At 32.9% G+C, this 27,291-nt stretch overlaps 1 protein-coding gene across 11 annotated transcripts in view; it reads right to left on the bottom strand.

Annotated features, from left to right (window-relative positions):
• The window catches only part of RBM26 (RNA binding motif protein 26), a 79,933-nt gene that overhangs the window by 25,128 nt on the left and 27,514 nt on the right, over positions 1-27,291 (bottom strand). For 4 of the 11 annotated variants that reach the window (XM_081045555.1, XM_081045556.1, XM_081045554.1 and 1 more), the window contains exons 4-17: positions 25,085-25,173; positions 24,127-24,344; positions 22,154-22,414; positions 21,120-21,359; positions 20,534-20,704; positions 20,029-20,184; positions 16,864-16,975; positions 15,645-15,804; positions 12,692-12,856; positions 11,876-12,007; positions 10,571-10,642; positions 2,609-2,734; positions 2,188-2,262; positions 709-876 (exon numbers count right to left, since the gene is read on the bottom strand). In XM_081045555.1, coding sequence (XP_080901681.1) covers positions 709-876; positions 2,188-2,262; positions 2,609-2,734; positions 10,571-10,642; positions 11,876-12,007; positions 12,692-12,856; positions 15,645-15,804; positions 16,864-16,975; positions 20,029-20,184; positions 20,534-20,704; positions 21,120-21,359; positions 22,154-22,414; positions 24,127-24,344; positions 25,085-25,173 — 2,145 coding nt within the window. The remainder of the gene's footprint in view (positions 1-708; positions 877-2,187; positions 2,263-2,608; positions 2,735-10,570; positions 10,643-11,875; positions 12,008-12,691; positions 12,857-15,644; positions 15,805-16,863; positions 16,976-20,028; positions 20,185-20,533; positions 20,705-21,119; positions 21,360-22,153; positions 22,415-24,126; positions 24,345-25,084; positions 25,174-27,291) is intronic. The other 7 variants (XM_081045563.1, XM_081045564.1, XM_081045559.1 and 4 more) reach the window with 7 other exon arrangements.

Raw genomic sequence — 27,291 nt, 5'->3', positions numbered from 1 at the left:
ACTATTTGCAATGTATTAGAGGACTGAGCAAACGAATACTGTATTGATGTTAGTGAGAACCAAGTTGTCATTATGGAAATGGAGATAAAATATGGAATAAATATGGACTAAATATGGAATAAGAGAAGGAAGAACCCTATGGTGTTGGATTAGAATCAGAAATATCAATATGAACTCATAATTTTTTACATATACAAGCACACATCAAGTGTAAATATTGTTTAACTCTGTTTTTACTTAATCACTTATTACCATCTGAAATTAAGTTGCACACTTATTTATATCTAATGGGTTAATCTACCTGAATTTCCCTCCTTCCAATAAATTCATTCTGTACAGTGCTGTCAGAATGTTACTTCTCTGTTCGTTAATGTCTTACACCACCAACTTCTTACACAATACAGCTCAAATTCCTTAGTGAAGTATTCTAGTACCTGTATCATTTTGTCGTCAAGCTACCTTTACAAGATTATCCATAACCATACTAATTATAGATTTTCCAACTGTAATCCACAGGATTCAAAAAAAGTAGAGTTTGCTTGTTTGTATTTATTTACTTATTAATTAATGGAAGAAGGCGAGAATGGTAGCACACAATGGTTAGATTTTGAGCAAAGAGTATTACCTAAAAGGAAAATGAATCTTAAACAATGTAGTATTATAATGTTTTTTAAATAATAATATGAATAGTAACACAAATTAAAATACCTGAGTCTTGGTTTTTATACTTTTTGGAAGACAGCGTCCAGGAGAAGCAGCTTTGACCTCATCTTTCAACTTGGTAATATTTTTTGTCAAAACCTCTAATGTTTTCATTATTTCTGCTTTATCTTCAGACTTCATTGCTTTGTTTTTCTCCAGTTTTGAAATTAGCATCTGCCAAATTTTTAAAAAAACAATGTAAGATACTTATTCCTAACAAAACATAAAAATAAATTACTACTTTATATATTCATAGCAAGGCTTAGATAGTAGATTGATGATGCTAACTATCTCAATTTAAGCCTTAATCTTGGTTTACTTTGTGAATAACTATAATATTACCATTTGGGTCTCTTAGGAGAAACTCACTTCGATCCCTGAAAAGTTGTCAATTTGAAATATTAACAATTTTACTTTCTAATCCATTTGTTTATATTACTGCCTCTAAGTCCTCTCCCTCCAAATGGAGTCTATAACCCAGAATGAGTAGGAGGAAGTTTTGTTTTCCCTTCATATACTGAGGTATTAGGAAAACAGAACATTTATGTTGTCAAGGGATTAGTAACTGGCTAGGCTTACTAAAAATGATATCCCCAACATGGATAGGAAAAAAGATAAATCAGGTAAACATGGGGTAGAAGACACCACAAAATAGTATAGGTTCTGTGTCAAGAAGGTTTCAGTTTTTGGTATAAAGCCTTTTGATCTCTCTTTATCAAGTACACCCAAATTTAAACTATAAAAGACATATATTTTAAACCAAAATGGAAAAAGTTTCTGTATTTTCAATATTTTTAAGTGTCATAACCTTTATTACCAGACATAATTAAGAACCTACACTAATTTGTCATAAACTGTACAAAGAAATACTACAAGCCACATAAGCAATTTTTAATTCTCTAGCAGCCACTTTAAAAAGATAAAAAAGATACAGTAAAATTTAATAATATAATTTATTTAACCCAATATATTAAAAACGTTAACATTTCAACAAAAATTATTGAAGTGTTTTACTTTTTTTCTTCAGTCTCTGAAATCTGGTATGTTATACTTACAGCACATCTCAACTTGGACTAGACACATTTCAAGTACTCAATAGTCACATAAGACTGTTATGGTAGCTACTGTATTAGACAAGCCAAGTAAAGAAAGGTACATATCTCAACATTGAGAAAAAGATTGCATTTCACTATCTGTTGAACAAACATACCTGGATAAATACTCCTTGTTTTCATTTCAAGTTTGATGACCATAATTCCATTTAACTACTCCAATTCCCAGTCTACCATTTAATGTATGTTCTTCATCCCTAATATGTCAAATGTTATCAATTGACATATACTTTATCATTGATGATATTTTAGTTTTACCATTGTCAATTACAGTAAGTGTTTCTCAGGACTGTCTATATAGTATAAGATTAAATTCACTCAAAGTTGCAACATTTATAAAAACATTTTGCCAAACCTAGCTTTAATATTTTACCTTCTGTGTTTCAATGTGCTTTTCTAAAATTTCTTGTTTCCTTTTCCTTACATCCTGTTGAAGTTTCAGTGCCTCCTAGAGAAAGGGATCAAAAATATCATTAAAATATTTACTGTTTATTTTTCCAATGAACAAATTATTCAAGAGAACAGAAATAGGTTTAATGGCAGAAGTTTAGCAACAAAAATTAAATGCAAAGTTTTCCTATGTCAAACTTAAATATGTATGCAAGTTTCAAAGATCAGGAGAGCCTTTCATTCCAAGAAACAAAATATTTACTTCTACACTCTGGAAAATAAAAGTTCAGTGGCAGCCAGCATATTCCTTTTACTTCCACTTTGCTAATAAGCATTGAAAAAACACGCACATGCAGAAAAGTTTTTCCTCCAGGTAAATTGTGTAAAATAATAGCTGTACTTACCTGTTTCTTTTTCTGTGCTTCATTATTATCAACTGCAGATGTGGAAACAAGTAAGGATTTTTGTGCAGCTTTCAAAGCAGCTGGATTATACACCGTTTTTGTTAGGCCAGTAGATGTAGATAACACCTACCAATACAAATTCAATTTCATTTTTAAAAATGTATCAAGCATCCACGATTTACTAAGTCCTGTTTTCTTATAAAACTCAATGTTAAAGTACTTCTGTCAAAATTTAGCACTTTGAACTAAAATGTACTATATATGTGGAATAACTAAATTACGTGAATGAGGGATAAACTATAAAAATTTTTTAATACCATATACCTATAGAAGAAAAAGCAAAAACATACAAAAACTTTAAGAAAAAACAGTCATTATTATACATATCACTGAGAAAATATTAATTACTGAATATATTTGCGAGTATTCTTAATGACTAAAGCAAAAACCGTACAAAGAGATGGCACAGGAGGAAGGAAACTGGATGCTGGCCCTCAAACAATTTGCAATTGTTTGTCCTTCATAATAATTTGCAATTTACAATTCAGAGATGAACTTGATTGCGTTCTTTCTCCTTTCCTTTGCTACCGTGTTTCCCTGAAAATAAGACCTAACTGGACCATCAGCTCTAATGCATCTTCTTGAGGAAAAATTAATATAAGACCCGGTCTTATATAATGTAAGACCGGGTCTTACATAAGACCTGGTCTTACATAAGACCTGACATTGTATTGTATTGTATTATATTATATTATGTTCAGTTTTATATTAAAATAAGACAGGGTCTTGTATTAATTTTTGCTCCAAAAGACACATTAGAGCTGATTGATGGTCTGGCTAGGTCTTAGTTTCAGGAAACACAGTAGCTAACATTTCTTTCTCTCTTCCTTCTGCTTCAAGTGACCTTATTCTCTTAAGCCCAGTTCAGGTGCAGCACAACCAGTCAAGACTTCCATAAAGCCCTAATCATTTATTTCTTCTACCTAGGTCCTTTTATGAAATTCTTTTCCTACAGCTATTATATATTTAATAAAAATGACCTGATGATGTACTAATTTGTCTTCCTCCCATATACACTGTAAGGATCTTGAAACAAAAACCATGTATTTCTTCTCTTTGCACTTCTTCCAGTACCTGAATCTTGCTACTAACTAATTTAATTATGAGATCCTGGGTAAATTCAAGTACCTTTTGGGGCCTCAGTTTGTTTATCTATAAAATGAGGAAGTTCAACATGATGATGTCTAATGTGCTTATTAACAAACCCATGAGGATAGGGATTTTTTTTTGCTTGGTTCATTGCTGTATTTTTCGTACCTAGAATAGTGCGAGAGCACATTATAAACATTCAATAAACACTTTGCACTAAATTAAACAAATGATGAGAGATCCAAATGGCCAACCTTTTCTACATAAGAGTCAAGTCAAGAAAATAAAAGTCTACAGGCTGCCTTCAAAAGCAAGTAGTTGCAGGTTCCATGAGGTGGTTGGTTACTGGTTCTTGGAAAAGAGTCTACTCTACGGATCCCCTTCAGGGAGATTTCCGAATGCTATAAAAACTTAACATGAAACCATGTATATGAACAATGTAACATCCAGAGGAACAAACACAGCTTCCAAAGTCTTAAAAGAATTCATGACCTAAAAGTTTTTAAACTACGTAAATAGAAGAGTACCCATGAGAGAAGAGCCTTAGTTTCTAGCTACTAACATGTAAATATCTGGGTATACCACAGAAGTAGCAATTTGACACTACTTTCTAATATTTTATTATGAAATTAGATTAGGGAAAATCACAAAGTTTAGACAACTCATCACTATTCTTAGTATTCGAGAATGGCTAGCCTCTAAATGAAATGAAACCCTAGAATACTCTAATTATACTGGTTCTGTACAGCACAACTGATCTTTAAAAATAAAGGTTCTTTACAGTACTTGATGTGTATCAAAATTTCACTAATTTCCTGCAATAATGAAAACAGTCAAATATCACTAACATATGTGAATGGTATATTCAGTAAAACACAAGAGGAAACATAGATTGAGTTTGTGGTCTAACTTCAGACATCATTCTCTATAATTCCAGGGGAAAATTTCTTCCTTGCTACCTTACCACACCACACAACGCCAAACTTTATCATTACATAAGGATAAGATAATAACTTTAAAGGGAGAAACACAAGATAATCTGCGGAAAATAGCTTGAGTATTTCATAAACTGTTCTTCATGAGGGTTCCATAACAAGTTGAAAAGTTGTGACCAAAAAGGATTTCTGTACTCAAAAATCAGTTCGAAACAATGAGTATCATAACGCTATTTTAAGTTTCAAATGTATTTTATCATAAAAGCTGTGAGAAAACCAAAAGTAAAAAAGCCCATGTAATTTGTTTAATTGAGCATTTCTCCAATTTCAGTGAGTAGGGAACACTCCTTTTCAAAGTTATCTTATTAACATCAGATGTAGGACTAAGGAGAGCTTTTTCAAAGTAAATAAAAGTATCTGATAAGAATGACAAGACTCCTTTATTCCTAGAAATATCCCACTTCCTTGTTTTATCCAGGAGCTTCTTCCTGTAAAAATAGAGCATCAGCTAACATTTTTCACTGAGCTTAGGACATCACTAACTATGAAACACATTATCATTTTATATATCCCAACTATAGAAAAAAATGCCAATTATAACAAGAAACACCAATGACTATAAAATATAGCCCAATTCCAAAGGTGAGAATAGAATGTCTTAAAACAATGAACTATTCGATTACAAATATTACTTACTATTTGAATCTATTTAATTCCAGAGTTTAGATAGTAAGAATTTGGAAAGCAAGACATACTGTACTTTCAAAAGATGAGGACAGAGTTGTGATAAAAGAAGAAAATCTGTTAAAAAAAGAAACCAGTGGAGGGAAGTAACAGACCCAATAGAAAAGATGATGCAATTCTCAAGAACACAGTCAAAGCACAGGCAGTAGACTTTCCAAACTATAACACCTTCTCTATTTTCCAAACAGGTTTCAGTATGCGCTGCATTTTTACATACTGACCTTCTTTCTAATGACTTTATTTCATTTACTTATTAATTATAATTGTCTGTGAATTGTTTTGGATTTTTTTACACACACAGTCATGTCGTCTGTAAATAAATATAGTTTTGTTTCTTCCTTTCCGATCTTTGTCATTTATTTCATTTTCTTGCCTTGTTGTACTGGTTAGGCCCTATGCTACCAAAAAAAAGTAATGAGTATGGACATCCTTTCCTGTTCCTGATCTCAGGGGAAAAGCATTCAGTATTTCACCACTGAATGTTAGCTATAGAGGTTTTTTTTCTTTGCATACATATACACTTGGTCAAATTTAGCAAGTTTTCTGTTCCTAGTTTTCAGAATGTTTAATGTTACTTCACGAATATTGTTTTTTTCTACTGAGATAATCATATGGGGTTCTTCCCTCCCATCTACTGCCCCTACTTTTTTCTGTTAATGTGGTGAATTAAAATAATTTCCAAATATTAAATCAACCTTGCATTTCTGGAATAAATCTTACCTGGTCAGAATGTATTACCTTTTTCATACCACTGAACTTTTCCTAATGCTTTGTTTAGTATTTTTGTGCCTGTGTTCATGAGACACTGGCTTGTAATTTTCCTTTCTTGTAATATACTTGTCAGGTTTGGTATTAAAGGTATGTTGAATTAATAAGATGAGTTAAAAAGTACTATATGCTTTGTAGTTAAAATGTACATCATTAACTCTTACTTTCCAAGACAAAAGCCAATTTCCTAACAAGATAGAGATTGTAATTCACCTTACCTTATTTCCTATGTAAAGTTTTACCAGCCATAACTATTATTTGTACTTGCAAAGACACAGAAAAACAGATTTTTCTCATGGAAGGAAACAAAGTATTTTGTAAAAATTATTTACTACAAAAGAAGGTTATTTCAAATAATGTCATCCAAGTATGATTTGTAAATAAACAATGCCCTAGTTGGAATCAAATACAGAAGGAACACAATTAAGATGCTTCACGGTCACACAGAAAGTTAGCTCTAACAGGTTTCTAAAGCAGAAGTACCATGCTTGAATGCAACAAAAAGACAGTTTCTGAGGAGTATGTGTAGGAAGCTTATTAATATAATTACGGTAGGGTCAATTTTTATATTATCATCTTTTCAATAAATCTGAATGCTCATTTATGATAGTCTTTTAAAGCAGCACATAAATGTATTTTCTATAGCAAAACCTATTGGGAATTCTGGTGAGAACAGCATGACTTTACTTAAAAGTTAGATTCATAAAATATTTTCAGGGATTAACAGTTTTATTTATTTCAGTAACACTAAACAGTTTAAAAGAGACAAAGGGATTTAAGATCTTGCAAAGAACTATTTTAACGTCAAAGGAAAAAATGTGTAGAGTCAATAAGCAATGTTGGCCACAATAGCTTGGTTCCCAGAAAATTCAGCATAACAAATAATTTTACATATACCATTGTTTTTCTGTAAGAAAAATAATCCTGGTAATAATCTTGATCGAGTAATCCAGGCAATAATCCTGACAGAGGTTAATGTATTTTTTAAAAATCAAAATTAGTCAATAACAGTTATTTTAAAACTATCATAAATTTCCTTAGGTCTTTATATTTAAAGTAGCAAAATTACACAAATACTAATTTAAAAACCAAAGGATTAAACGATTTTATAGTTAAGGAAACTAAGTGATTAAGACTTGTTCGGGATCATACAGAATGTCAGCTGTAAAACCAACAGCTTAAGTCTCTACATGACACGCAATGTTCCTTTAATTATATAATTTCCCTTTTAAAAGTTCCATGGTACAAATGTTACCTATCATCATGCAAAGAAACCAACACATTTTCAGATTGCAAAAAAAAAAAAAAAAAAAAAAATACTGCTAAGAAACAATAACATCCTGTATTACGTGCTTGATATATCTAAAACTGATATAAGAACATTAAATATTAAGTGATTAATCAGTTTACTTCTCAGAATTTTTAGAAGGGCTTTAGGGATATAATTAGGAAAGTGTCAATCTTTCTTTGAAAACTAAACAGGATGGTATACACAGATGCTACCTTTATTTTTTATAAATCTCCTTGTAGTAAGCAACGGCACTCAAATATCATTTGATTAGCCACTCTACTCAAATAATACCTATTTAATAGCTATTGCAATACCTTAATATTTAATTAGCCCTCTCACAAAAACAGAATCTTAGCACAAAGAATCACTACAGGGTTTAACTGAGTGTTATTTATAAGGGTTAAACTCAGTTTTATAAGGGGATAAAATTTTACATCTACGATGTTTCCCCAAAAATAAGACCTAGCCGGAAAATCAGCTCTAATGCATCTTTTGGAGCAAAAATTAATATAAGACCGGGTCTTATATTATGTAAGACCCGGTCTTATATTGTATTATATAAGACCCAGCATTATATATTATATTATATATTATATGATGAGATCTGGTCTTATAGTAAAATAAGACAGGGTCTTATATAAATTTTTACTCCAAAAGATGCATTAGAGATGACTGTCCAGCTAGGTCTTATATCTGGGGAAACACGGTATTTATTTGCTTTAACAGTGATAGAGGATACTATGTAGATGCTAGTTTTGAGCTTTCCCCTGCTTTCAATTAAAAACAATTTTTTAAATAATATTTGATGATGGGGATTCTTCTATTCTTCCTGAGTCTTCTCTGAACGACTTGACCACTAAGGATTCTGAAGCAAAAATCCTTATGGACTAGGGAGAGATACTTCCAAGAATAAGCAAAAATAAAATGCTATTCTTCAAATAGGTTCACTGAAAATGACTCAAAGTTACACAATTGTAAATAACTGTTTTCCTTAAAAGATACTTTACAATATTTACCAAGTAATTTTTTTATAAATAGCCCACTGCCATCAGTGATTTTTTATAAATTCAGTTAATAACTAAATTAGTAAACTTATACTATCAATTCCAAATTTGTACCCCTTTTATCCTAAAGAGATACAAAACGTGCTAATAAAACAATAGTGAAAATTAGCAAAACATACTAGAAAAATTTTGTAAAAGCTATAATTAGTACACTTCAATTTCAGAGTCCAAATTTGACATAAACAGATCCTAAACATAATGAGGTTTTCAGGCATCTCTAGAATTGTTCAGTACTACACTAAGTATTACAGACCTCATGTTGATTTTTTATTCCTTAGTTCCTTATCATCAAGGAGGATAAACCTATTCAAAGTATTTTCATATTGCTAAATTTAGTAGCATAGATTAAGCGACACAAATTTAGAGAAAACGGTGATAACATGGAAAAATTTGGAGGTTTCACAGAAGAAGTAAGAGAGATTTTCAATCTTTAAAAGAATGACTAGAATTCAGTTAGGCAGAGGGAAATGCACACCAGGAAAATCACCCCGCCCCTCTGCCCCCCAAAAAAGAGGCAGGAAATACCAAGGGACAATGAGCAGAATACGACTCCGTAAGGAAGAAAGGAAGGAATAGAGTTAACGGAAACAGAATAATTGAGGTATGATGAGCTGTGATCCAAGCTAAGTCATTTAGCTGAGGACATGAAAGTTTCTGTAAGTAACTGACACTAAAATAAGTCTGATGGTAGGATGGTGGCAGTGTAAACTAGGGGAGGAGGATCCAGCTAGGATACTGCATCCAGAGACCAGGGACTTGAAGGTGGTAGAGAAAGAGATGTGGATTACGAACACAAGCAAACGACTCTAAAGGCTTTTAGAACGCACAGACTGGAAAATGGTGGTATCACTTCCAGAGGTGAGAGATAGGAGGAGAAACTAAGTTATGTGGAAAATAATGAATCACGTTAGGCATGTTATTATGCCTGAAATAATGCTGAGATGCCCAATGGGGAAATTTGATACACAGAATGAGATTCATATTCAAATTTATAGACTTGCCAAAGGTTAACACTGTAAATAAGGAAAACAACATACTGAAGAACCAGTAAAGAGAGCAGGTCAACTATCTTATAAGACGTTCTGTTTACCTATGAAGTCAATATCCTATGACTCTTCTTCATAATGGGATAAGCCATGGAATAAAAACATGAGACTCAGATTCCAGTCCCAGCTTAGTAACTCATAGTGTATACAGGGCAACCCAAAAAACTATTTGGGCTTTACTTTCCTTTAAGGTGAGGGCACAGAAATGGGAAAGATTATCTAATTCTAATATTCTGTAATTCCACATACCTCAAGGAAGACTAAAGATCAGAGCATTCACTCATACCTAAATAGGAAAAAAAGACAAAAACCTACACAGAACTATAAGATAGGTCCATATATGTCCTTAACTTAATCCGCATTTGCCCCCTTATTTAAAAAAGAAATAACTAAATGCATTGTCAGGCTATACACAACAGCTGTTAGTAATAAATAAAAAACATTTATATCATCTTTTCCAGTTAATAAAATACTTTTAAATAAACAATTTTATTTAATCCTCACAAAACCCCATGAGCAAGACAAATATTACCATCATCATTTTACCAATGAGGAAAAAAGATCAGAAAGATTAACAGTACTGGCCAATGTCATGCAGTTAGTAAATGAAGAGCCAGAGTTCAACTCAGGTAAAATTCCTAATTCATGGCCCTTTCTGTTAGGCTGCCAGAGTTTTCAAATTAAAATGTACAATATCTCTAAAGAAAATAAATAAAAAGAAAAAAACAAAAAAAATGGCGAACATGGAAAATACAGTGAGTGGCAAGTATTAAAATGCTGATGCAAAAAGTAAAACTAGGCAAATATTTTTCTTTTTCAGCAAATGGAAAGCAAAAAGGTAGGAATAAGAGATACAGATACCATTAAGAAGCAAAAGTTGGAACTACGAAAAAAACAAAAAAATTAAGATGCCACCTGAAAACATTTATGAAGCCAAGACAAACACATCATGCTATTCTTCTTACCTTTTCAGTTGCTGAAACAGATGGCTTTGATACAAAACCCAACCTGTCCTTCACAGATAACTTAGTTACATTCTAAAACAAATTGAAATGGACAATTTCAGTGTTTCCCCAAACATATATGTCTGTTGGGATTTTGAACATTCTGACTCTACTAACATATATTGTCTATATAAGTATACTGATGTTATTCACAAAAACCTGGGCCGTTTTCAAAGACAGAGACAGAAAGAAATGTGTGTGGAAAAACAAACAATATGCAATATTACTCAATCATGAAAAACTATGATATAAAATAAGAAGTTTGAACCAGGTGGCTGCTAAGGTCCCTCTACTGACACAGAATCATAAATTCTTAGAATCCTATGTTGACAGATAGAAAGCTTGAACATTTTAAATTAGATTTTAGAAATTGAAATATGCTCCTGATTCTCAAGCTTAAAAATAAAAGCCATTCTTTTTTAAAGTACGTTTCTTTTATAGCCAAATACACTGCATTTGGTGATGATTTGGAATAAAAGGATTGGTTTTTCTCTGTGTGTGTGTGTGTGTGTGTGTGTGTGTGTGTGTGTGTGTTTTTAGTAACTAATGTACCAATTTACATTTCCCATGTCTTTTATAGAATCTTAATATATACTCTTCAGGAATTATCTAGGAAGACTACTTTAATACGGTGGCATCCATTAGCTAAGTAGGATAGTGTATCCTAACTGTATTTTACGTGGCAAATACTGACATATCAGGAGACAAAGGAAAGCTAAGTTTCAGAGTCTGAGGGTGTAGAAATAAGAAACTGCCACTCAAGTATGGAAGGGAGTGGGAAGGGAATGACAAATGGAGAAGAAAATCCGACTCAGGAATAAGTGATGCAAAGTTCTGAGAGAGCTGCATAAGTAACTTGAAACAGCTAAAACCCAAAGCTTTCAGTTCATGCTACTACATAATTATCTCTGGAATAGAATTCTACTTAAGTGAAAGATGATGGGAAAATAAGATTTAGTGTACTGAACTTCATTTTTCAGGCAGTTTTGCTGGACAATACCTCCTCCACAAAGTGAAAGAGAACTCTTTCTTATAAGTAAGTATTAACTAATAAGAAGAATTTAAGATTCAAATACTACAGAAAAAGTAGAATGTGAAAATGTTATAATAGTAAAAAAACAATTTACAGGTGAAGTTCAAATATGTATAATTATCATTATTTCAGTATAAAATATATACAACTATCTATAATTCAAATCACCAAGGGAAACTAATTTACTGAGGACTTACTATGTGACCAGTACAATAATAAGACTCTTCATTTACCTGAGGAAGGTCTGCACTGGCACTCTGGGCTTCTGCTGGTTCAATAGTACTTGAGGGTACTGGACCCAACCGCTCTTTGACTGACTGCTTCACAACAGGCAAAATGGGCTGCTGAACTAAAGGCTGCATTACCTCAGAACAAGAAAAAAAACATTAAACAAGCTAATTAGTTCATAACCATGGAAAGTCACCTTTGTTATTTTATTATTAAATTGCCCATGCAGATATAAAAGTCCAGTGTACAATCAAAACCTAGCCGCCTTCCAAGTTCCTTCTCTCTCTCCACACCCCCACCACACACACTTTTTTTCCTTGCATATAACTTATCTATAGAGAACAAAAATTAAAATCTACCCTTCACTATCTTTTTTTAAAACACACAGGAGAAAGTTAAATTGAGAAACAAACTGCTGTAAGATATCTCTACAAGCAATTAATCTAACATTACGTATTGATTGATTCACTGATCAAAAGACAGAAAGAGGAGGGAGGGAGGGAAGAATTTCCAAGATGAACCATAGTCTAAGTTTCTGGAATATGTATGGCTACCATATATTGAGTATCTCTTATCTATCTACCAGGGGCTTTTCTATATGTTTGATATATATTATAATTGTCTAAACTAGGGATTAACCTCACAATAAATTGAAAGGTTAGAGAGGTTAAGCAACTTCCTCAAGTCTATACATTTAACAGTGGTTAAAGCCAGGATCTGATCTCATGTCTACCTGACTGCACTGCCTCTGCTTTTCAACACAGTGCTTTCTAAGAGCATCCTAAGAAAAGCATTGAATTTCACACAAATCTCTCTCTTACCTTTGGAGAAGTGGTTTGTAACTGCTGGGTACTTCCCTCTCTGTGCCAATAAACCTTAATAAAGCGATTGTTGAGCACTGCTTCTGTACTTGATATTGCTTTCTTTGCTTCTTCATATGTTGCAAATTGGATAAGGGCACCTTCAGGATCACCATTATAGGCAACCTAATTAAAATATTAAGAAGAATGAATTTCCAAATGAATCTGTTGCTTCATACAGTAAAATTCCCCAACAAATGAAATGCTGGTCCATCTAAGTAAGATTCTATCTTTATACTCCCTTGTATCTAAGATTATTAACCATAGCCTACTTTCACTGCAGAAGAATTGGTAACTGAGGACTATTCAGAATGGAACAAGAGCCTCCTCTCTATATGACACATAACAGAGAAGGCACAATGCACAAATGTTATAAACAGGCATTCAAAATGTTTGACTTTTTACCCCCAATATTAATACTATGAGAAATTATTTCTATGTCAATGAGTGACTTGTCTAAGATCCAGAGTCAGGAGAAAACAATACAAACTACATTAAAAGGGGTGATCTCTAAATAAAAATTACAAAAGAATCCATCTGTAAAATTTTCCAAACATTAATTTTCACAGAAATATTTCCAGAAGTACAAGAAAATTTAAGGGGAAAAAAAGCCAATCACATTTTACACATAAAGAAACTGAGATTCAAAGAGTGTGATGCTGTAGATCCATATGAATAAGTAATATCATCAAGGCATTTCACTTCAAATTTCTCGTTCTTTCAATAATAGTATTTTCCAGTGTGTTATATAAACTACTGGTAGTGTGGGGCAATACAAAATAGGGATTAAGAACAGAGACTCTGAATGGAACTGCCTGGCTCAGACTTTAACTGCTACTCTCACAGGAGCAAGAGCAAGTTATTTAATCTTTCTGTGCCTGTTTCCTCTTCCATAAATAGGATAACAATACCCATACTGTAGTGTTGAGTTAAATATTCATGTGGAACAGGGCGTATACAGTAAGCATTCAATAAATAACCACTATAAGGATGATTTAGGTAGTATTTATATAATATTTATATTATATATATATTTATACATATATTGGGATTAAAAATATCAATTCATCAATAAGTTTAATTGCGATAAAGGTAAAAGGTTTTTTAAACTATTTCTTTTTTTTGTTCAGTTTCAGGTGTACATTGCAGTGATCAGGCATCTACATCTTCCCTGAGGTGGTCTCCCAAATGGGACACGTGTCCGATACCCTACAAAATCTTTACAACATTATTGATTACGTTCCCCAAATTATTTTTCAAAAACCCTAAGGCCATTTTGTGGTTACCGACTGTTTTCTAATCCCCTCACCTTTCCCCTTATCCCCACACCCCCGCCCATCTAATAACCCTCAGTTTTTCCTCTTTGTCCCCAAAACTGTTTCTGATTAGTTCATTCACTTATTCTTTTCTTTAGGTTCCGCATATAAGTGAGATCATATGGTACTTGTCTTTCTCTTTCTGACTTATTTCACTTAACATAATGTTCTCTAGATCCATCCATGTTGCTGCAAATGGTAAGACTTCTTTTTTCTTTATGGCTGTATAATCCATAAACTATTTCTTAAACACATGTGTTTACAAATAATAATGCAGGTAGTATGCAGATACAGCTACAGAGATGAGAAAATACCAACCTCACTGGTAACTGAGGAAATGCAAATTGAACAATAGTGAGATACCATGCTTTGCACTCAGCTTTGAAAATTTTCCTAAATTTAGTATTATCAATGTAGTGGGAGGAAAAACTTTCCGAGAACTCTTTTGTCTAGATCTAAATATGATAGATCAAACTGAATTGCCATAAAAAAAATATTCAAAGATATTCAAGGTTAAGTAAGTAACTACAGGTCAATATGTAGAATATGGGTTCACATATTTAAAATATATAAATATATACACACATATATGTATATATTAGTTTGCATATTGATAGATAAGTAGGTAGACAGATAATCAGAGAAACACAAAACAGCAAATCTAGAATAACATACTAAATTATTAGCAATACTATGATTATATTATGGAGATGTATGAGGAGAGAAATGTGAGACATATGAAGAGTTGAAGGGGAAACATTTTCTTTAAATTCTATATAAATCTCTATGCCCTATACCAACCAAGCATGCATTTTTCCATCTATTATTTTTTTAAATGGCAAGAAAACAAAATTTTCCAAATTAGCAGCTTAAGCTGTACTCTCTAAAATTCTTATTTTTATCAGATGAGGAAAAATAACTCTAACTGAAAAGATCACCACACACACAAAAAAAAAAAAAGGAAAAGAAAAAAGCCCAACATTATTTCAACACTTAAACAACGTATCACATAATATAAACTCAATAGTAATAACCTCACAAGTTATATACACCCAAGCCAAGGACTAATTTTAGGTTAAATACAAATTATATTGATATTTTTCTTGAAAGGTGTTCATAAATGATAAAGGAAAAAGTAAATATTTAAACTAATTAAGGATTACATGGTGTTTGGGCTCCAAAAGTATCTGTTAAATGCATATCAACATAGAGGTAGCAAAAATAACCTAAAGCCTTTTGTTGTAACGACTTTGAGAAACTGAGGAAATGAAAACTATTATAAGATTAAATTTTTAAAAAATTAAAAAAAAATTATGTTTTACCAGTGTGATTATTTAACTTTGCTATAATTGTATGATAACCTCTATTAGGTAAAAAGTGTAAAATATGATCAATCAAAACTCTTCCTTTTTGAAAGTACAAAATGTATTAAAAATCACATTTTTTCTAACACAGTATTTCATTTCATATCCAATCTTCCAAATTTAGAATATTACCAAATTTTCCATAATATTGCTTTATAAAACTTTTTCTTATTGTATTAAATTCCCTCCCTAAATAATTAAGCAAAGACAACAGAATCATTTCATAGCTCTTACCTGTAAGTTAACTAAGGTTCCGAAACGGCTAAAATGCTCATTAAGTTTGCTGATATTATTTAATTCTGGAGGAACTTTTCTAAGTTCAAGTTTGGTATTTTCATTTCCAAACTGAACCTTTTTCTGGAAGCCTGGGCTGTTTGTTCTATTAAAATTTGGTCTGTAACAAAAATCAAGTTAATTAGTACATTCATTTATAAATACTGATCCCTATCAAGTACAAAGGAATAGTTTTACAATTTAATTTCCATTTTTTTCAATATTGAAATTATTGGTTGGTAATGGAAATTTAAATTTTCTTCCCCCAAAAATGAAGTCTCCAGATTAGTAGTGTTCACATCTTCCATAGAAGCCAACTGTAAAGGGTTCTTCCGTGTTACTCATTACTTGCCACTTCCAATCTACTCCTATGTAAAATTCTTAGCAGGAAAGGTCCAAGCACCCACTCTAAGTCAATTTGCGTAGATAACCTTTGTTCCACTTCTGCAAAAACTAGCTTACTGAAATGTATCCTATTTTAAAACTTTGATTAAAAGGTTCCCACTTGAAAAAAAATTTACAACTATAGACCATTTGACACTTGAAAAAAGGACAAAACTATGGCCCAGAGAAGTTACACTGCTTGCCCCAAATCACAGAATTACAGGCAGAGCCAGAACTGGAAATCACCCATTTTTGAATGATTTGAACACTCTAAAAGTGTGATCCTAGTCTCTCCTCAAACTTGCAGATTTATAAATGAGTCATCATACACATCCCAACATTGATTCCTTACCACTTTCCCTGACGCCCTTCCTTGACAACTGAAGTGGCTGTACAGCATCACCTCCCTCCTTCTGACTCAGCAGGAACTGCCCACACGCGGAAGCCTCCTCCCAGACTTGACCCACACTTTCTGCCCTAATTAGGGGCTCATGACTATCCTTTACATACATAGTATTCAGTATCTTTAACTTAAGGAATGTTTTTTTGTAGGTGGGGGGAGGTGGAAAGAAGAAAAACTGTAGTCTCAACCACCACACCATTTCTGTATGAAAATACTTCCCAGGTACTAGACAACCAACCAATGAAAAAATTTTTAAAAAACTTACACTTTAGTGGGGGACTAACTGTAGAACAAAAACATATAATTTGAAAAAGAATACTGTACTGTCATAATACTCCAACTATCCTAAAAATTACTGCATAATAAAATTCCTCAATTTCCCTGTCGGCTTACTTATCAAACCAAGTCTTCTTTGTAGTAACTCCAGGCTCCCCAGAACCAATGGTTCTTTTCCTTGACTCTGAATCCACTACTATCCTCATACTGCTTTTATTAGGAGGCTTTTCTGTTTGAAAAGAAAAGAAAACATAGATTAATATTTTGCATTTATCACAGCTACTTCCTTAAATTCATATTGAAAACAAAGTTTTGGCTTTTTGCCCAAATATACACATTATAGAAGAAATATAAATGTACATTCAAATATAGTAATCTAAGGAATTTTAACTTATTAAAGTTCATTGCAACCTAACTGAAGAAGAATCAGTAATTCTCACATGTCAAATTAAAATGACTATTTTTATTTCTATAAAATGCCTTTAATTGGCCTCTTACATTCCTCCACATCCCTTACTCCCTCCGTTCTAGTCACAAAATTCTTCCAGTCTTTCAAAAGTATTATAGGATATGTATGCTTTACCTACCTCCTTTCTCTGGCTAACTCTGACTTATCTCACACATCTCTACAGCAGATCAGGTGGAAAACAGCCAATATCTAGCATGGGTGATGTTCATAGTGCTACCCAGTTTCTTTGCCCAGTGGTATCTTCACAGGATCAGCTCCGCAACAGGATTTTTGGCTTTACTCCTGCATTGCAAGCCTGGTTCACAGGCTCTGCAGAAAGTCTTTCAGCTATCCAATATCCTTTTTTACTCTAATGTTCTTTATCTAAAGGTTCACTAAGAGAAGCAATGATGTGTTTTCCTCCAGTAGTTGTGATGTGCTTGCTCCAATTCATCTGTATTCTCTCACTCAGATTCTCCTTTATTGTTATTTATTTAAAAGAGACTTAAAAAACAGAGGCAAGTTCCTCTGTGTATACAATTAGCAAATGTATCGATTACTTATAGGTACTGTGTGCCCTGCCCATATCCTTTTAATAAATTGTTTTTCTGCTTAAAATTTTCAGCACTGGTTTTATTGAAGGTAAATGGAAAACTACATAGCCCTTCTTCCTACCTATATCCAATCAAGGTAGCATCTATCAAGTTTTCCACCTCCTTAGAAATCTGGAAAGAACAATTATTAGGGTCTCTAGATCACCTTTATAAAAGTAATCCCAAGGTATCAAATGGCCAAACTTTTTTCATTTGTTTAATAATAATTCCCCCATAAAGTTTAAAGTATGAAGCATAAAAATAAATTACAGTCTATGGCAAATTAAATTAAGGCCATCTACATAGGCTATTAGAAATATATAATAACTACATAATGAACAACATTACAAGCTTTTATTTATGTATCTGTCACAATCCAGGACTTTAAATTTTAAACCAAATAGGCCACAGATGAGAACATTTTGGGGAGAGGGGGACTAAAAAAAGACAAGGAAACAGAAGTATAGGTAGGTAATCCTCAATTTAAAGCGGTTGCTATCAATAAATTAGTTGTGGTACATAAAAACAAGTATTAACAAAGATTATTAATGTTATTAATAAAGAATATATTCCTAAACCAGCTCACAAAAATAGTACCTGATGTATCTAAAGAACAGTACTAAAATAATCACTATGTGTAAAGATTCCATGGGAAAAGGCTATCTAAGTAGCCACAGGAGACATTTCTCTCTCAGTAGGGCTACTTCCTGTAACTCGTAACTATATGCATGTGGAGTTGAAATTACAACTCCAACTTCTACGTGGTTAGATTTTTATGCAAAGGGTTTGATCCCTCTTCCTTCTCTTATCACCAACAAAAAACTGGCCTGGCATTGGAATGAGTCTAGTAATTACGGACCTACAGTGGCATGTATTAGTGCCACTCCAACAGAGCAAGGTGAGAGATGACTTGAAGTGGGAGTTCTAGTAAGAGCAAGGAATAATCGTAATGCAAAAAAGAAGTGTTAAGTAGTGACCCAAAGAAGGAAGGGGTTTTTCCTAAACTAGCTATGTGGGAGATATTCAGGAGAGAAATAGCCACAAACTTAAGTTGCTACTTTTCAATTACAAGCAATTTTATATTACTTACATAGAAACTGTTAAAAAATAAATTTGTGTCTGTTATTAATGATAGTTATTAGAATGCCTCAATAGCTTAAAAGGTGTGAGAGAAAGGAGACATCCACATGAGATGTCCTATGATCTCAAATAGGATGCAAATTAAATTGGGTATAAATTAAAATGATCCTCAAACCTCCATCACAAAAAGTTCTTTCAACACTCAAGCTGGATGCTCAGCAGACTCTGATAGTTTCCAATGAACAAACTAAATAAAATGCAAAGTATAAGTAGTCACAAGTTTACCAAACCTCATTAGTTATTGACTGCTGTTTAATTAAGGTGGACTTTTATTCACGATTGATGAGGCCTGATTTTCATTTTACTTTTTTTTAGTAGGGAAAAAAAGCAAGGAAAAACTGTAATGAAAATAAGATTTAAAAGTTAGTTGAAATAGGAAAAAAAGACATTTTTATTGGCATACATAATATTTGCTATTATGTCTGCCAATCCTACACTTCTGTATATCAAATATTATCTGTAGCAAATGCTCCGTCTTTCAAATTAATGTGACCTCTCTCCCTCCTCTGAATTTTCATGTCCCTTTGCACCTGTAGCACAGCAGTTTTGCTGCCCTGTCTTGTGATTGTATCAGTCTAAATTTTGTCTTCTCCTGTTTAGAAATTTTATCAAAAAGACTATCTCCTCTAAGAAAATTTGAAAAGCTAATAAAAATAAGTGACTACCTAAAACATAATTCCTTTTGCTTAAAATGTTATAAGCAAACCATTATCAAATTCTAAACCAAATTCTAACATGTCAAAAGAAAACAAAGTAAAATACACATCAAGCACAAGTTTGTACAGCTAATTTCATTCAAACTACGAAAGAATCTATCTTTAGGAATTAAACCATTACTCTCAAGAACCTATTAAGACTGCATATGATTAAAAATGTCCAACGAATGCTACCTTCGAAAATATGCACTTTTGTGAAATTCCTTTCCCCTTGGATGGTAGAATAAAGTGTGACCAATACCACAAGTAGGGAGACCAAAGGATCCAAGAAATAAACATAAACACCATCCCTTACTCAACCCCAATAAATGCAGGATTAACTGTTCTTTATAAATGTTTTGTCACTCTTGACATTATGAAAATAAGAAAAGATTAATCATAGTACCTCTGGGTGGCAAATCCATATCCCCTGATGTCAGTCCTATCAAGTTAGGCCTTTGTGCATGCACTCTGTGTCTATACATAGGTCTGGAAGTGTTTGTTATACTTGGGGCCTCAGGATTGTAGCCATCTGTGTCATATGTATCTGGTAATACAAAAACTGTAATTAAAAAACAATTATAAAAAACTCCACTTTTTAATTTTTTCATATTGACAACAGAAAAATTAAAGCATGTATTACTAATACATAACTAACATATTTCATACGTATTAAAATTATTCTAATTTTATAAAAATAAAACTTATTAAAAATGTAACTTAGTTTTTAAAAAAATCATAACAGGCTTTACATTTAATGTACATTCATCATGTCTACACTTTATTATATATAATTTTAGTGAGAAAAACAGACCTGCTAGAGCAATTCATTCTAGACATTTTAAATTTCCTCATCTAAAAGTGTGCTCTAAAACTACATTCCATTATGAATATAGAGAGCCAAACTGCACCTGCAGTAAAAAGGGAGGGCGGCGCAGGCGGAGGCTGATGGTGAATGCCCGTTGTCACTACCGTAGGGACAGAGCTGGTTGCAGAGTTTGGGGGAGCATCCATGCCAGATGGCTGCAGAGGAGGAAGTGGAGGTGGTGGTCCTGTCAAAACCAAAGAATAAGAAATATCATCTGAAAGCAAACAAATAAAATAAGTTATTTGTATATCCAAACATGGCATTATCATTCATCAAACTATAATATCTATAAACACCAAGCTCTTACAACTATATTAGTTTTCTAGGGTAAAAGATCCTTTTAATGTATTCCAAAACAGGTTTGTGTGAAGCTATAAAGGACTACAGGAATCTGGGATTCACCAGGGACGTGCATAATTCAGGGCCATTCCAAACCATAGGAAACCATACGCTCCAACAAAGTGGGGGTACTGGTATATTCTAAAGGGAAACATCCTACCCTTAGTTCCCAGCAAGCATCTATAAAATTACTTTAGACACTTTTAACAAAAAAAGCATTAAACTATTAAGTTTTTTTAAAAAAACTATGAATGGACAGATAATAAGTACAGGTAAACAAATTTAATTACCTGTGACAGGTGGTAGACTGGGTGGTAATGGGCCTGGTGGTGGCACGGGGGGTCTCAGATTCACAGGTGGGGGTGTAAGAATTGGTGGAGGTGGAGGGAGTCCAGGAGGAGGTGGTCCTTCGACAACAGGAGGCTGTGCTGGGAAAGGCAGCATACCAGGCAGATTCACATCTTCTACAACGACTGGGTCACTTCCATGATCAAAAGGGCACATGTCTCCTCTCATACAGAAACCCTTTTCTGTGAGGAACAATAAAAAGAAAAATGAAAGTGCTGTACGTATAAATCTTCTCCAAGTTAACAAGTTAACAACAGTAAGATATTTACAAATAGGAATATTTTTAGTATTGCACAAGAATAATTAATATCACACGAGCACCTACACATTTCCAGTAACATAAAACACTTATCAGGTGACAATATCGCTAACATATACACTGAAGAAAAAAAAACCCCCAAATTAAAGTGAGTATACCTAGTTAGACAGATGGTATAAAACTTATATGTAAAAACTTACATATATTTGTCACATTTTGTCATTAGAAACATTTCCTATATTTAATTCTCTCACTTAAAAACTTAAGATTGCAGCTACAATACAATTTATAAAACTTTCACAGGAAACCTTAAGGGTCTTCAATTTAGCTATAAAATTCTTATGTAAGTGATATTCATTTCACATTTGTAGGTCCTACTTCCGCCAATAACCATTCATTTCTAAAGAAGAAAGTTTTGTCAGGGATGTTTCAGTAGCAGATTCCCTAATTCATTAGATGTTACTTGTTTGGTAAATCCCAAAAATATATTAAGACTTACATGCAAATAAATACCGTAGTATCTTTAAACTGATATTCAATAGTCAGCGGTGACTAATGAAGTTTCAATAATATTAAGGAATTCATGAAGTGCTTAAGATTAATTTTCCACTATTTCCAATAGGTTAAGTCTTTGAATAATTGTGCAATCTAAACTTACAGTACATAGTCAGCTGCAAATATTAATTCAATACTTCATGAAACAGTTGAAAGACTTACCATCATAGTCTCTACACCGTTTCTTTGGCATTGGTGGTCTGACATATGAGTTATGGTCCACTTGGTCTTCATGAAATTCAGACCAACTTTCGGTAGTGTTATTACCATGATGAGTAGGAGCAATTACTGTAATAGTGCTACTCAAAGTAGGTACAGGGTAGTGGCCAGACGAAATAGTAGGTACTGAAGAAACTGGAGTATAATTATTTTCTAGTGGATCTGTTCTATCCAGTTCATATTTAGGTTTTACCAGATCCCGTTCTGAAACAAAACATAAATAACTTATAAAAATATACTATTAAAAAAAAACACATCAAAGATCTAAGAAAGTGAGATTTTTGCTAAACAGAGAAAATATTCAAATTTTACACAATCCTCCCTTATTTTAAAAAACTATTCAATGAATACACATGTTCCAAGATAAGCTACTTCTTTTCAATATGATCTGAACTAAAAAAAACACACAAAGTTGCTGTATTTAATGAGTTTTTTTCCTTGGAATTCTGTTTACAGAAAAGAGATTTTTAAATTTTTTTTATTGCAACCTTAGTATGCGTAACTTCACCCCACAAAACAAAATATGCAATAAAAGTATGGTTATTCTTCCTGTGATGAACATTTAGTTGTCAACTATCAAAGATCCTAGCATGCATTTTTACAGTGAACACTATTTACTGAAGATGAGAATGAATGAGGAGAGGAAGAAAAGTGAGTTTATATTAAACGTGAACAAAGAAATTAACTGGGCTGTATATGGTCCTTAGGAAAGAGAAAAAGTATTAAGGAGGTTTGTTAAGTGAAGCAATGTGCAACAAGGCCTAGTACACGTATATCACACGGAGAGAAAAGAAATCTTAAAAGAACAGTAAAAAGAAGTACTGGGCTTATACAAAGGCTATAAATATTATTTCCTAGACTAAAGATGACTACAATAAAGGTTGCAAGGGTAGCAAAAATCTAAGCTTAAGTAAAGGTGTTTTAGTCAAAGGTGTGTTTGATTAGCTATAATATTTTCTTTTCAATGGTACACATTGAAAGAAAAAATATACATGTTGGAGATCTTATCATCTTGCAAATACATCTGAAATAAAAAATTTAACTGTTTTCATAGTTTTGAGGCATAACTGATATACAATTAACTGAAAATATTTAGTATACAATTTAATGAACTGTGATCTATGTATACATCTGTGAAACCAAACACGACAATCAAAATAATGCACATACACTCAATCAAATTAATGTACATCCTCATCATCCCAAAAGTATCCCTGTGCCCTTTGATAATCCATGTCTTCTTTACTCCATCCCAGTGACAGAAACCACCAATTTGTTTTGTCATCATAGATTAGTTTGCATTTTCTAAGATTTTATATACATATCTATTCTTTTTTGTCTAGCTTCTTTCACTCAGTATAATTATTTAGAGGTTCATCCATTTTGTTGCATGTATCAATAATTCTTTCCTTTTTATCCAGTGGATGGGTATACCATACTTTGTTTATCCATTCACCTATAGATGGACATTTGGGTTGCTTCTAGTTTGGGGCTACAAATGAAGCTGCCATGATCATTTGTGTACAAGTCTTTGCGTGGAAATACACTTTCATTTCTCTTAGGTAAATGCCTAGGCTGAATCATTTGGTAGGTATAGGTTTTACATTTTCAAGATACTGTAAAAGTGTTTTCCAAAGAGTTCCAGTTTATCTCAATCCTCACCTATACTGGATAAAATCAGTCTTTTTAATTGTAGTCATTCTGATGGATGTGCAGTGGTAATTCAATGTGGTTTTAATCTGCATGAAATAAATTTTTTGAAAGAAATTTTTGAAAAGCATTCACCTGGACCAAATCAAAATAGAAAAAAAATGAAGACAACACTGACAAAATTAAAACAACTTTTAAAGCCCTTAAATAACAAGTATTTTCACAATAAAAGACTGCCAACCAAAATATACACATATATGACTTACCTCTGCTTCGTGTTCTGCTCCTGCTTCTAGTTCTGCTTCTGTCCCGATCCCTGTCACGAAGCCTCTCTTTACTCCAACTGCGACTCCGACTCCTGCTGTAACTGCGACTCCGCCCTCGTCTTCTATTGTATCGGTCTCTGTATGAATCTCTGCGAGGGGGGTTTCGATCATAATCTCTTTTGCGAGAACGATCATCTTTTTTCCTCTCATCACGACTTCTAAAAAATATACGATCACTTTTATGTAAATAATTTTTAGGTAGATACAGGAAAAACTCTAAGTGCAAAAGTTATATTAAATTCTTGCAAGATCATGATTCTTTACTCCACCATCAGAATACAAATATAGGAAATTCAAACAACTGAAAAACTGTACATGATCTGCTTAAGTACTCTTAAAACTCTTTAAGGGAATAAAACGCTTAAAGTCTTAATCCTTAGTCTTATAAACAAAGGCATCTATACACTTAGGCATCTAAATATGTCTTATAGTAAATACTGTCTTGTACACATACGTACTAATGTCGTCTCACACTTATAAATATGTATCACATGCATTGTACTCTAAACATGTATCACATGCATTGTACTCTAAACTCTTTTGAAATTTTAATGGAAAAAAAATAGTGTAGTCACACTCAAGAGAAACAAACTGCAGGCAAAATAAGGGTCTTGCGTTAAAATTTCACTGGAATTTGAAGTTAGGAATAAAAATAACAATAATACATGCGCATGCCAAGCACTGCTCTAAATCTCACTTCCAGGACCTACAAATCTGACCTAGATAATCTTGGTAGAAAAGGACCGAGTTAGTTTCCTAGACCAATAAAAGAGTAGACATTACTAAAAATACAATAAAATTAATTCATCCAAAAAGAAAAAAGAATACACATTACTTGCTCCTCTGTAAAATATAACCAACGTTTAAATATTGAACATGGTTCAAAATGAATAGTCACCTATTTTCTCTGTATCGGGAGCTGGACTGGGGAGGACTATGATTTAGCCTTCTGGAAAACTTCTTTTCTCGCTCTTCGTCCTTTATGATCTGATATACCAACAACAACAACAACAAAAAAGCAAAGTATAAGTTAGCAACAGTTATTCCTTGCCAGGTTACTATTTCGATGACTTGATACTAAAATGTAGGAGCAAAATTGTCACCTTCCAAAAGCATTCAAACAAATTTCTAAGTACCATCATTTAGTTTAATTATTAAAGACAGACATGGTGAAAGTTAATGTGAATCTAAAGAAACTCATAAATGTTTATCTTAGACAACAGTGGTGAAAAAAACATTTTAAACAAGTGTGCTCATTTTAACATTATTAGTGGAAACCCAGTGTTATTACTCCCTTCAAAACTCCATCATAACTTTCATGTTTTGGTTTCATGCATTTGGTCTGGCACCAAACACATTAGGGAATATAGGAAAATACATTAGAACTAACCAAGTCATAGAAAAAAGAGAACATTTGAGAAAACAACATTCAAGATGAAATAGTTCTCCAGTTTCTCATTCTAGTACGGCAGTTTTAAACGAGGTCGGACAATTAGGTCTGCAACTTTCCACCGTGCACTTATTCCTCTTTCTTACAAGAGGCCTCCATTCATACTATATAATTAATAGAAAGCAGCCCTGGAAAACATTGCCTTGTTCAGTGTACTTTCTCTAGGGCAGAGTTTCTTATGCCGTACTGCCCAGAATACTGTTTCCATAGGACATTAATAGGTGTTACTAGAAAAAAAGGATTTAGATGACAAATTCAGGAAATATTGAACACGTGGTTTCTGTAAATATGATAGGGCTCAAGATTTTGCATCTTTAATAAGAATCCTAAGATATTCTCATGGAGGTAGTCCACATATAATATAAATATATTCCAGTTTATGCCAGTTGCTCTAGCATCCCTTTGGGTAAAAGTCTCGTGTCCCACTTTGGATGATAAATTAAATAGAAATCCTATCAACAGACCAAACTCTGACACTGCTTAAAAGCCTTCTTGTAAGTTGGCTTTTTTTCTTGAAAATACTTTTGTTCTCTTCCCACCCACGTCAACCCTCCCCAACCCCCAAAATGGGTACAAATAAAACGCTCCTGATGCACTTTTCTTTTTCTATTTGCCTAAATGCACACGCGCGAGTTTATGCTGACAGATCATCATATTCCACATTACATGCTCCAGGGGATCTTTTACTGCACCCACAGCAGTTTTAATCCAGACTGACATCTGACATTTTGACACTTCTCAAAGATCAGGGGTAAACATCCTTAAAAATTGGACAAGGAAACTATGGTGAAATATTATTACATCAATAGATATAAGACTAAGGGTTTGCCACTAACTAGTTTTTGGGGCAGACTTCTTACTGCTTCTCAAACCAAGAGACAATGATTTACTAAAGAGTTTTTAAGAACTAAAATATAATTTGTAATAGCAAAAACCTGGAACCAACCTAAAATTCCATCGGTGGGCAAAACTTAAAAAAATTATCTATCTCTATGGGGCATAAGCAGTTGCCAATACAATATCCATTATCCCTTTCTTCCTTAACAACAGAACCCTACACTGTTTGGTATAAAATATGCAGTTTTAAAATTATGTCTGGTCTTTCCTCTGCAGAGGGAAGTGACATGAGTGTTTTCTGTGTGTCTCTATAACTACATACATATACATATGTATAAATATGTTCAGATAACAGCTAAAAATATACTTGAATGCTACATATTACATATGTATATTACTACATAATAAACATGTATTACATAATCAAGGGGGAAAAAGATTATGAGGGGAAAAAAAACAAAGGTCACAACCACATCTTCCACTATAAAACAATCTCTCAATAATAATAGCAACTACCATTTACTGAGAACCTACTATGTGCCACATACTATGCCAGTGCTTTACAGACATCAACTTAACTATTCATCACAAAAACCCTATAATTTTTCCATTCCACATCTAAATAAACTAGTGCTCGGAAAAGCAATGTTTTCAAGGTCACAAAGAAGTGACTGGTAAAGCTAAAATTTTAGCCAAGATCTGTTTGATCTAAAGCTAGGCTAACTGCGGAAACAGCTTGTCAATTATTTTTGCTGGGATTACAATCTTTAAACATCAAATTGAGGAGATACGATTACTAAACAAGAATGGTAATCTTG

This window comes from Rhinolophus hipposideros (assembly GCF_964194185.1).
Source record: "Rhinolophus hipposideros genome assembly, chromosome: 4".
NCBI lineage: Eukaryota > Metazoa > Chordata > Mammalia > Chiroptera > Rhinolophidae > Rhinolophus > Rhinolophus hipposideros.
This window is presented reverse-complemented; position numbering and strand designations above follow the sequence as displayed.